Source organism: Halichoerus grypus, chromosome 9 (genome assembly GCF_964656455.1).
Source record: "Halichoerus grypus chromosome 9, mHalGry1.hap1.1, whole genome shotgun sequence".
Taxonomy (NCBI): Eukaryota; Metazoa; Chordata; class Mammalia; order Carnivora; family Phocidae; genus Halichoerus; species Halichoerus grypus.
In genome coordinates this window covers 102542677-102555166 of record NC_135720.1, presented here as the reverse complement: position 1 = coordinate 102555166, position 12490 = coordinate 102542677, and the positions used below count along the sequence as shown (strand labels likewise).

Sequence of the window (12490 nt, the reverse complement as noted above, 5' to 3'; positions counted from 1 at the left end):
TCTTCCACAAACCTGCAGTTTGTGGGATAAGCTCCTCTAAGGGAATCCTCGAGAATATCATTAAACTGTATTTGGAGGGGACTAGGCCAGGGAAAAATTGAACGAACTTGCTATTATGCACTGATTTTATAAAAATTTTATTTATTTATTTGACAGAAAAAGAGAGAGAGAGAGCACATGCACAAGCAGGGGGAGAACCAGAGGGAGAGGGAGAAGCAGACTCCCCGCTGAGCAGGGAGCCCGATGCGGGGCTTGATCCCAGGACCCTGGGATCATGACCTGAGCCGAAGGCAGACGCTCAACTAACTGAGCCACCCAAGCGCCCCTATTACACACTGATTTTTAAGAAGCCAATGTCTAGGCTAGTGATGAGGAAGGTAAAATAGTTCCAGAATGAGTAAAAAGAGTCCGTGACTTCTGACTGTCACATTCGGCTCTGTGGTTAGACTTTGCGATGAGAATGTTGTTTGAAATGAAGGCTGGAATTGCTACCCTAGAAGCGAGGAAACATCACTCCCCATGCCTTGGGTCTGAGATTAGTTGATCTCCCCACCAGATGACATTAAAACACAAACAAGCAAACCCGAGGTGTGGCGGCCCCTGTGTGACTGTGTCCCAAACAAGGCAGTAAGAAGTGTGCTCGTGATCTCGCAGATTTCGGGGCGGCCTGGGACATAGCTGGTAGGATCCTCACCTTACAGCAACATTGTAATGGACACCGTCTGGAAGTTCTCGAGCCCCAGCTAATGGTTGGGGTCAGACTCTATCTGGAGAATTTCCCTCGTAACTTGCAGTCTGAACCCGCGTGGGCCACACATTCTTTAAATGCCCCAAACCTTCCTTCCTGAGCCTCGCACGGGATGGGGCCAAGGGCACCTGGTCTGGAGACAGGCCTCCAGGGATTAGACTTCAAGTGTGAAACACTGACTAACCGTGTGACCTTGAGCCCCTGATTTAACCTCTCTGGATATAAATAAAGGATTGCAAAATGAGGTTATGAGAATAGTAATAACCACCCCCTCCTGGGGCTGTTAGGAGATTGAACTGACTCATATAAAGCCCTTGGAACGGGGTCAGGCATGTGGGCCACTCAGTCAGGGTCCCCTGCCCCTGTGGCTGTCAGTGCTGGTAGCTACAAAGCAATGGGGGCTCGGGTGCCTCCCACACCCCTCCTCTGTCCCGCCCCCCCAGGTGCGTCTCCAGTCATGCTTTCTTCTACACGGGGGAGCATTGTCAGGCCATGCAAGTGCACGGCAGCATCCTGGGCCTGCTGATCGGAGGCACGGCCGGCGTGATCTTCTTGACCTTCAGCATCATCTCCATCCTTTCTCAAAAGCCAAGGTAGTGACCTGACATCAGCCAGATCACAGAAGCACCTTCTCTACTCAGACCTTCCTTTCTGGACCTCAGCGCAGTTTGGGGGTGGTTATCAGCCTTGCTTTGAACAGGCCTCCAAGGACCGCAGCCTCCAGCCTCCTGTGTGACCATTCTGGTTTTTTCTGCCCCCCCTTCCCTCCCCCCATCCCCACATGGTTCTGTTACCCTGCTCTGAATGTAGCTCATATGTCCTGTGACAGTACTCATTACACTTCATTTTCAATCCCTTGTTTAATCGACTGTCTTTCCCATCGACTGTAAGCTCCTTGTGGGCAGGCCCGCGTTTCCCATGTTCGCTTCCAGGCGTACCTGGCTGGCCCATCGTGGGAACTCAATAAATGCGAATGAATGAACTGATAACGAATGAAGAACTAAGTTATAGAAACTTTCATTTCTACTGCAAATAAAATATGTGATGAAACCTACATGTCGTTTATATTAAAATCAAAAACTTGTTTTTCATCAGACACAATAGTACTCTTTAAGGGCTTATGTGTTAGAGGAAAGATTCCTTCTTACAGTAGGACTTTGCGGCATTTGCTTTCCTTCTCCTCTGATTGTAAAAATAGATCTTTATAAATTCAATAAATATTTAGTCAGTACCTTCTGTGCATCCAGCTTTGTGTGTGTGTGTGTGTGTGTGTGTGTGTGTGTAGAAGAGTTGTCCAAAGCTCTTCCTCAGATCTTTTTAAGTCTAAAGCATATTTTATATACTATTCCAGTATAAAATTATTATGTTAACAAACTGACAGGAGCTAGTAGAAGAAAGTTTTAAAGCAGTTAGACACACTTTCTTTCCACAGTTGCTAAGGAGATAAAACTATCTGGGGCAAGGAAGTTCCAAGACAGATCAAGTCAAAGGAAATCTAGGATTCCCCTCCCCAGTTGGTATAGGCTCCACAAAGAGCTGGCTCTGGACGTTTAATAACAGAGTATGTTTCAAGGAGCCTGAGTGGTCCCCAGCTTTAAGGGTACCAGCTTCCTAAGTACACACTTTCTGGCCATTCTGGAAATAACAAGATGGGTTAAGAAGAATCCATTGCATGTGAAGGTGTGAGGAGAGTTTTTAGCAGGTGGAAACAACACCCCCTGGGGACTGACTCTCCAGCCTGAGGTCATCGGTACCTGCTGGAGGGCTGGTTTACGGGCACCACCTGCTTCGATGGAAAATGGGTCTGGAAGTCAGGTATGCCAGCCAGGTGCATCTAACCAGCTGAGCAATTTTAGTAAAATCACATAAGCTCTTGGTCTTAGTTCCTGAATCTGTCAAAGGGAAGTAGCAGTTAACCACCTCCTCACACCCCACTTTAACATGTCCGGGGTGGCAGGGTAATAAAATGGGATAATGGGTAAGAACATATTTTAGAGCCAAATGCACACAAAGGTTACTGTTTAATTTTCAGATTAGATGAGACACTATCCAGCCCCCAGCCTACACTCCTGTCTCCCAAGACCAAATTGAAAATAGACAGCTTTTTCTCCATGGGTTTCACAGCCTGCAAACCCACACTGCCTTCCCAGCTAGGCCTGGAGAAGGTCATGCCCTCCACAATTTCTCAGTGTTTCACTTTAGAAGGGAGCTCCAGGCTCCAGACTCCAAATACTATCGTTGTTTTCTTTCATTTTATTAGAAAGAAATGTGCTCTGGGCCATGCCTGGCTTAGACGTGGTCTAGTTCAGAGGGAGAGGCCCCATTCCTAACCAAGGACAACATTGTTTGTACATGTGAATTCTCTCTGGAAGTAGCAGAAGCTCAAGTATCAAGAGTAACCTAAGCTTTTGATCTAGTAAATTATAAATTAAATATAGTCAAACAATGGTAAGAAGGTCCCAAACTGAGGGTCAAATATTTTGCTATTTCTCTGTAGGTTCTCAGATCCAGCAGCACACCTACTACCTAGGAGCATCTCTGTTGATGATTGATTGTCATTTCTGTTGATTAATTGATTAAGAATCCGGCACATCGTGGATGGGACATCACATTTAGCTTTTCTTTGAGCCTGAAGTTCTCAATCATTCCAGGAGGATTACTTTATTCTTTTGAGGTGTTGGGGTGGTGATGGAAAAGTAGGCATTCATGTTGGGAGAGAGACAGAGAAATACCCATTTCATCATCTCTAGGCATTGTGGGATTTGGGATTTAGATGAGCGACGTGAAAAAGCAGGAAATTTTCTCTGTATCTGGGTGCTTGGTCAACAGAGTGGGAAGGAGTCAGAGTAGTTTGAAAGTCTGAAAATGTCTCACATTTCCCCCCTACACCCTATCCCTTATCCTTCTCCCTTTCCTCTTCTGGCTCGTTTCCTCCTGAACTGGCCTGAGCCGATCTGGCCATTCTCGAATGTCACATTCTTTAGTACTATCTGGAGCCTGTGATGGTAGAAGTGGGTGCGACCCATATCCCCCTCCCTCAAAAGTCACAATGAACATTAACATATTTATTATCTATCAAACCCCACAAAAGTCACCCAACCTAATCTAAGCTTTCTCCTCCAAAGTTAGCTCACTGGGCCTGCCAGTGTTTTGTACCTATAACTGTTTGATAATTCCAGTTTACTAATGCAAAGATGACTTCTAGCATCCTCTAAACTAATGAAAACCCTCTGGTGTGGTTTGGGATAGCAATATTGAAAAGTTTTTGCTTTGGATATTTCTGCAGCACAGACTTTTGCTTAGGGTCCCTCAGTGCTAATGACTGTGGGAATGTTGCAGAGTACTTTGACAAGCATCTAACCTCCTCTAGCTCTGGATTATAGTGGACCTGAATACTGTGTCCATTGTAATATGATATTGATGTATCTCTGCAAGTAGATTATAGCCAAACACCTTCTCTTCTCGAGCTCCTCCTTTCTGATGAATTATGTCTTCCATTTTTATGGCTTGAGGGAAATCTAGGGATCCTGAAGTTCTACTCAGATATTTGAGTAAAGTGAGCAGATTCTAGAGAGAATGAATGCTGCAGCCAGGTCAAAGGTCCATTTAATAGGAGAATCTATTGTCCCCTTTTGGCTACCAGGGAAGCTTAATAAGACCAGTGAGTGGCCTGGGGGGTGGAAGGGATATGCAGTGTAAGCTAATCAACATCTAACATGATGTGAAGATCTTTTTTGCTTGGTTTTCTTTATTACGAATATCATTTGATGTCTAATTAGTCACCAACTCACATTTCCGTGTATTTACAACTATGGCTAAAAGAGCTTTCCTATGTTAGTTATATAAACATAATATATTTTTCCAAAATCTTCAAGCAAAATTAATTTTCAAAGATAGGTATTGTGTTTAGCTATGAGTACTGTTTAGTGAACTATCACAAACCCTAATGGGTAGGGGATGGGAGACAGTGGGGTGGGATGGTAGCAATCTCTAATGAATACTGATATGGAAGAAATGACAGAAGACAAGGAAATACAGATCAGAACCACAATGAGACACCACCTCACACCGGTTAGAATGGTGAAAATCAACAAGTCAGGAAATGACAGATGTTGGTGAGGATGTGGAGAAAGGGGAACCCTCCTACACTGTTGGTGGGAAGGCAAGCTGGTGCAGCCACTCTGGAAGACAGTATGGAGGTTTCTCAAAAAGTTAAAATTAGAACTACCCTACCATCCAGAAATTGTACTGTTAGGTATTTATCCAAAAGATACATAGTGATTCGAAGGGACACGTGCACCCCAATGATTATAGCAGCAATGTCCACAATGGCTGAACTATGGAAAGAGCCCAGATGTCCATCGACAGATTAATGGATAAAGAAGATGTGGTATATACACATGACGGAATATTACTCAGTCATCAAAAAGAATGACATCTTACCATTTGCAATGATGTGGATGAACTAGAGGGTATTATGCTAAGTGAAATAAGTCAGTCAGAGAAAAAGAGATCTCATATGATTTCATTCATATGTGGAATTTAAGAAACAAAACAGATGAACATAGGGGAAGGGAAGGAAAATTAAAATAAGATGAAATCAGAGAGGGAGGCAAACCATAAGAGATTCTTAATCATAGGAAACAAACTGAGGGTTGCTGGAGGGGAGGGGGCGATGGGAGGGGTAACTGGGTGATGGGCATTAAGGAGGGCACGTGGTGTAATGAGCACAGGGTGTTATATGCAACTGATGAATCACTGACCTCTATCTGAAACTCATGATACACTATATGTTACTTGATTTTTAATAAAAATAAAGATAAAAAAAGAAATGAAAGAAGAGATTTGACATGGGTAAAGCAGCCCAACAGGGTTCCTGTGCGTGTGTGTGTGTGTGTGTGCGCGCTCGCACACATACATGCACATTAGTGTATGTAGGAGACAGATCAAAAGGTCAGATGGGACAAGATAGTGAAGACAAGACCCATCTCTCTCCACCTTTCACAATTTGGTCTGGAGCTGGTTCTGCAATCCCAGCATGGACAGAGACGTGGCTCCGCGTGGGACAGAGTCCCTCAGGCCTAGACAGATTTACGACAGTTTTACCCAAGTGTGACGCAACAGCTCAATGGAAATCATCAGTAACATGTTAAAGATTTCTGTCTGGTCAAGAGAGTAAAAGGAGAGTAGAAAAGTGGGATCACCCCTCTTTGCTCCCTAAACTGGCTGTCAATCAGTGTTGAAGACAGCGCGATGCTCTCACCCATGCAGAATGAAGCAGAGCATCCAGATAATTCACTTAGCAGATCAGCTGCTGCATCAGGCTGCACGTCACCGGGGCAATCACCACGGAGCCAAGCGTAGTAGGACGAATGTTCCAGTTCTTCACTTGTGTTTAAACACCATGTTAGACACGTACTTCGTTGCGGAGAAATCCTGCTTTTCTCGTGTGTGTTTAAATGACATCCAACACTCTGAGAACGCTTGATAGACCTCCGGCAAGTGGAAGAGTAATACCACTGGCGATGGGGACCTCGTGGAAACTCATTTGAATGAAGAGGAAAGATTAAAATGGCAGGTGCACTCAGGCTGCTCCATTTGGGGATCAAGTAGGGGGCTAATGTGAGGTCTACTTTCACTAAAGCAACACAGTGGGAGTCCTTTCATGCTCCATCAGAGATGGAAGAGGGAAGTGGGTCAACCGCCAAGAGTGCCCAGAGCACCGACCATTGTGTTCTGGGCTGCCCCTACGTGAAATCATAAAGTGACACTGAGATGCTTTACCTTCTCCACCCTTCCCATCACTGTGTCTCCCTCGCTCAATCTGTGTACTCAGAACTGCCCCCCCATCGGACGATACGTGCATCAGACTGCATGAAGGAGCAACAGAGTGAGGTGTGGACGTGCACACATGCCAGGTGAGACCGTCTGCTTTCAGCACCTGGCTCTACCATTCTTGAGCTGTGTGACCCTGGGCAAGTTATTAACTTCTCTGTGCTTAGTTTATTCATCTGTAAAATAAAAAAGAACATCTACTTAACCCGGGGTTGCTGTAAGGCTTAAATGAGATTATATGCATAAAGAGCTTAGGACAGGCAGCAAACACATGGTAAAGAGCTCAATAAATGTTGGCCTAGTTACATTGTTATCAGCCATTTTCACTGGAGGGTAAATTTTATTTCATTTGCTGTGCACCTCTCTCCCAGAAGTTTTTGCATAGTAAACCTCCTCTCTCCTTGAGATTTGGTTTTCTGTTAGATGGATGTCCAATATAAGGGAGAAGGTGACAGAGCTATTCTTTGGGAGGGGAGGGGAGGAGCGGTATCCCAAAGCATATGATATTCTCGCACATTTTTTCATCTGCCCATGACACAAGGCAGGTCAGCATGTCCCTCTGCCCCAAGGATCAGCTTCTTGGCTGTGGGTACTGTTTACTTCTACTGGGTCTTCTTGGATCCCATTTTGGCTAGCAAAGCCAGCAGCCTCCTCTTGAGTGCGTGTCCAGAGCCTCGACTAGAAACTTCCCAGCTGACCTCAGGGTGGGCTGGTGTGTCAGACAGCCCTGGGACAGCTGCGGGTTCAGCGTGGATTGAAAATGAAAACCCAGCTTGGCAGTAATAGTTTCCCATCCTAAGGAAGGGGTCCATCCTAGTTCATCCTTTGGAAGGTGCATTGATGGAGAAAGTGTTTAAGGCCCTATGACACACGGAAGGCACCCATTTTGCTTCCTCAAACTACCTTCCAGACTCCCGTCTGGAATGGGGAAACCTGGTGATTTGGGGCCGGGGTGGGGGGGGGGGCTGCCTTTAGCTTTGCCTCTGGATCTGTAAATAAGATTCGGTCAGGAAGAGAGGAAAGAAACAGAAGGAGGGAGCTATCCTGGCAAGTATATCAGAAGTGTGCGCCTGCCTGCAAATCCATCATGCACACTTGAACCGTGTGGCTAAAGTGTCCGCTCTCCCCATACCTCCTCAAAGCTTTCTGGCTTTTCAGGCTGCACGTCACCAGCGCAATTACCACGGAGCCAAGCGTAGTAGGACGAATGTTCCAGTTCTTCACTTGTGTTTAAACACTACGTTAGACATGTACTTCGTTGCGGAGAAATCCTACTTTTCTCGTGTGTGTTTAAATGACAACCAACACTCTGAGAACACTTGATAGACCTCCGGCAAGTGGAAGAGTAATACCACTGGCCCTGCAAGGACCATAGTGTAAAAAGTGTCAGGAGGCAGGGAGTGAGGGTGATTCTTGCATTCCTGGTCTCTGTCATCTAGTAGGCCTCGAGCCCACCTTCGCACCAAATTACTTCCCTGCACCTCGCCCACCAGGCACATCAGCGGCCTGAGTGCTGGGCCGCCTTGGAGGTGGGACCCAGAGGCGGCGCTCCCTCCGATGACCACAAGGTGGCGATCGAGCCTCAGGAGAAGCCGGCGGGCCCGGCGAGGGAAGCCCCGCGCCCCCGCTAGCTGTCACTCAGTGGCCCAGCTGGAGACTCCTGTCGCTTCCGCTTTGACTGGGACAGCTGTGAGAGAGCTCCTCGGGGCCTGGGAACCGCTTGCTGTTCCAGAAAAACAGTGAGTGGATGTGCGATTCTTCCCCGGTGAATCCAAATCAAACACCTCGTCCCACCGCAGCCCGGGGGCGGAGGCTGGGGGGAGGAGGGAGGACGCAGGATGGTACCAATTACAGTGGCTTCCAAGAAGGCAGGGCCCGCAGAGGCTCCTGGATCGTGCTGCCGAGCGAAGGAAGTGGGCTCTAACAGCCGTCTTCCCATGACTTGCCCAATCAGTTCCTGTTGCTTTTCATGCTGAGAAAACGCCCTTTTTCCCCCTGGGCTCCTGGGTTGGTTCTGTTTCGTTTGTAGCAGTCGCCGGCATACCTCGTTGGGACTTGGCTCTGCATGAAAGAAGGGAAACCGCGGGCCTTGCACGGTCGCACGTCTCCCCGACCCGCTGCCCTTTTGTGCAGAGGGAACGCGGGGGACCTTGTGACTCCTCGTCTCAAAGTTCAAAGGGAAAAGGTTAAGAATGGGTGTCTGGAAAACAGGAAGATGACTTTAGCTGAATCGTGGGCCCCACAGGAAAATGGTATTCGGAGAGAAAGAACGGGGGGTCTGGCACAGGGCAGGCTTCTGGGATTGTGCCCCTCATGTCTCCCCTCTTGTTCTGTCTGCTCATAGTCACTGAGCACAGAAAACTTAGGAGAATTGGTTTCCTCTCTAGAATGTGCTAGAGGATAAACTTAGGTATCCATCTATGCAAGACGTAAGGAAAGATGGTTTGGGGGGGCAGGGGGTCGAGTGGATAGAACCCTAACCCCTGAGGTTGGTAAATGGGAACTTATCAGGTGCTTTCTGACTGCCCCACCCCTGCAGAATTACTGATGGGAACAGAGAGAAGGGGTGGATACCTCACAGGCCTGGCCCAGGGAGCCGGTTCCATTCTCTCAAAGCCCGCTGCTTGGCACCTGCCGCTATGAGGGTCACTTTGCTCTGAGTGTCCACAGGGGCAGAGCTGTATTCGGACGCTGCTGCTGGCTGCCTGCCCTGGAAGAAAGGGGCACCTGGCACTCTGCCACGTGGACCCATTTGATGCCAGGAAAGCCTTCCTCAGAGCAGGCCTCCCCCGGGAACCCTTTAATCACACTTGCAAAGCTTTCCTGCTTCCCAAACTGTCATCCTCCAGGACCATCTGATCTCCAGGCTGGGGCTCAAAAGGCCCAGAAGGCATTGCAGCTGGAAGTTGATCCGCAGGGGCACCCCCATCCTGGAGGGCTTCTGAATAGCCCCTGGGGTTGTGGGACAGGCCTGGGCCTCTGTCAGTCCTCCCTATACTCATGGGGCAGCGGGGGTCCCCTATGCCCCCTCTGGGCTGTGTGTGCAAGGGGCTGAGTCCTGACCTGTGACCCAGATTCTGAGGCAAGGAAAAGGGTTGGACTCTTGCAGGAAGTGCAGCGGGTCTGTGTGGAGGCATGTCTGCCGATGGGCTTTGGGGTCCTGTAAGAAAAGTCATGCTGTTACACACAAGATGAGCTTGAAGGAAATCTGCAGAGTCGGTAAGTTGTTTAGGACTGCCTCATTTCCTCATAGGTGCCTGATGAACTGTGTCCTCCCCTTCCTGATCCAGTGTGCTCCTGATGACCCCCTCGATGCCCAGGAATCCCACTGGGGTCACCAGAGCTTAATGCCCCTGACGGCTTTCTGTGGTCAGCATCTATCTGCCTTTCAAAGAGATATTGGAAATAATCTTTTGTTTGCATAATACTTGACAGTTTACAAAACCCATTTGTGTAAACTGTGCTTTTTGAGCCTGAGAACAGCCTTGAGTGGGAATTTGAATGATCTCTATTTTTTAGGTGAGCAAAGCAAAGACCAGAGAGGTGTGGGGAAAGGCTCAGGTGAGTGAGGGAAAGTATCTTTCTGTTCCAGGCAGGAGCCATGTTCTTTCTGCCATACCGCACTGCTGAGACTGCAAGCTCATTCTCCAAGAAAGAAGGCTGATGGTGATTCCAGACACTTCCTCCTTCCTGGGGAAGATGTGGAACTGTGATTTCCGGGGGCAGATGCCCCATGCTTGTCAGAAATCTCAGAGGAGAGTTTTGAACACTGTGGCTTTCAAGCCTGCTTAGGGTGGCAGGAGTCATATGGAAGAGAGGTATTTGTGGCCTTATGGATTTCTACCCCTGCCCCCCCCGCCCCCCCCGCCCCCCAGTATATGTAGGGTCTCTGCACAGACCAGCGAGGATGACGTGGTACAGGCCTTGTTTTAAATTCATTCTCCTACCCGGCTGTCAGTATACAGAAGGCAGAATGGCAGAAAGCATTTGTCACTGGTTGATACTCTAAATCTCTGTTGTGCAGGGGCGCCTGGGGGGCTCACTTGTTAAGCTTCTGCCTTCGGCTCAGGTCATGATCCCAGGGTCCTGGGATGGAGCCCCACATCGGGCTCCCTGCTCAGCGGGAAGCCTGCATCTCCCTCTCCCACTCCCCCTGCTTATGTTCCCTCTCTCGCTGTCTCTCTCTGTCAAATAAATAAATAAAATCTCTAGATACGTGTGGCTATTGAACACTTGAAATGTGGCTGGACAACGGAGGTGTTTGGTTAGCATAAAATACACACTGGAATTCCAACACTTAGTACAAAGAAAAAGGAAAGGAGTGTACGATGTCTCACTAATAAGTTTACATTAATTACATCTGGAAATGTTAATATTTTGGATAAACTTGGTTACATAGAAGTGTTACTGCAATTAGTTTTATTGATTTACTTTTTTTCTAATGTGGCTACCTCAAAATTTAAAAGCACAGGACTCACGTTCTCATTCCTCTAGACCATGCAGCTTACACAGCGTTACCAAATAGTTCAAAGAAAGCTGCCTTCATGTTCACATAAAGTGTTCATGGGAAGCACTCTTTTCTTCCTGTTTATATGAAGAAAGTATAAACTTCATAAAGCCAGGAGGGAATGTCTTCAAAATACAAAAATAAACCTCTTCCTTCTGAATGATGTATATGTTATCTTACAAAGGGGAAAAAAAAAAATCGGTGCAAAAGAGCAGAAAAGTCCAGACAGGCTCCTGTGACCCAGGCAAGCATTCGAGGGGTGTGTGGGTCTGTCGGGGAGGAGCCGTTCCCAGCCCCGGGCATGACCTGCGGGCTGCAGGCTGCAACATTTCACGGGAACGCTTAAAGGATGAGAAGTGTCCAGCATAGGAGGAGCATATTGACTTTATTTTTAAGGACCCGACGGTCACGGGTACAAACGTGTGGAAGACTGGCTGGCACCTGTCTGCTTAGGTCTCTGATCCGTTGGCCCAAGCGTCAAGGGAACATCAGCTCCTGGACTCCCTCTACCTGCACCCCAGACACGCACCACGCTGGGGAAGGTTGTTGGTCCTGGCGTTGGTGAGCCTCTTTTCATCTGGACACATCAGGCTTTGCCAAATAGCACCCTTTCCCCGAAGCCCCACAGAGCTGGAGGCCATCCCCTCGGGAAAGGTGACTTCTTTCACATTTGCATAGTCACTAGACAGAGGTAACACTACATTAGTTGCATCCCGCGAGCTTTCTCCGTGGTACTGTCGGGGAGCCACTTTTCAGTGTGATTAGTGCTGTGGATAAAGACATGTTTACAGGTCACAAAGCCACAGTGAATGCCTCAGACAGAATCTACAGAGCAGCGTTGGGTCCTTAATGTTGTTTGTTTAAACAATCTGATGCAATAGCCTATATAATCCTCTCCCATTAACTGTGGGCAGGATCTGTAAATACATCACTGCCAGGAGTAGAATATATTATATGGCCAAGGTCTTCACCTTACATCACAATCTGCTGATGTAATCAAGGCCCCTAATCACCTGACTTTGAGTTCATCACAAGGGTGATTATCCTGGATGGGCCTGACCTAATCAGGTGAGTCCTTTACAAGAGGGTCTAGGATCAGAAACTGAAGAAGTCAGAGATTCAAAGCAGCACGGAATTTCTCCTGCTGACTTTAAAAAAGCAAAGGACCACATTGTGGAAAAGGTCACATGGCAGGGGATGGCAGGACACCTCTAGGTCATGAGGGCCTCTGTCCTATACCTACAAAGAATAGAATTCTGCCCGACAACCAATAAGCACGGAGGGGGAGCTCAGCTTTCAGATGAATCCACAGCTGCTAGCCTGAGTTCCACCTGGCCAGACCCTGAGCAGAGGACCCAGTGAAGCCATGCCCAGATTTCTGACCCCAGAAACCGTGCACT

The 12490-nt window shown here is 47.7% G+C and overlaps 1 protein-coding gene and 1 long non-coding RNA gene across 2 annotated transcripts in view; both read left to right on the top strand.

Annotated features, from left to right (window-relative positions):
* MEP1A (meprin A subunit alpha) overlaps window positions 1-1402 on the top strand; it is a 35049-nt gene extending 33647 nt beyond the window's left edge. The window contains exon 12 of the mRNA XM_078054357.1: window positions 1192-1402. Coding sequence (XP_077910483.1) covers window positions 1192-1345 — 154 coding nt within the window. The 3' untranslated portion in view covers window positions 1346-1402. The remainder of the gene's footprint in view (window positions 1-1191) is intronic.
* A 6781-nt stretch (window positions 1403-8183) lies between these two features.
* Window positions 8184-10806, top strand: LOC118548483 (uncharacterized). The gene is made up of 2 exons (XR_004923627.2): window positions 8184-8322; window positions 10176-10806. It is a non-coding gene; the product is annotated as an uncharacterized LOC118548483 (long non-coding RNA).
* The last annotated feature ends 1684 nt before the right edge of the window (window positions 10807-12490 follow it).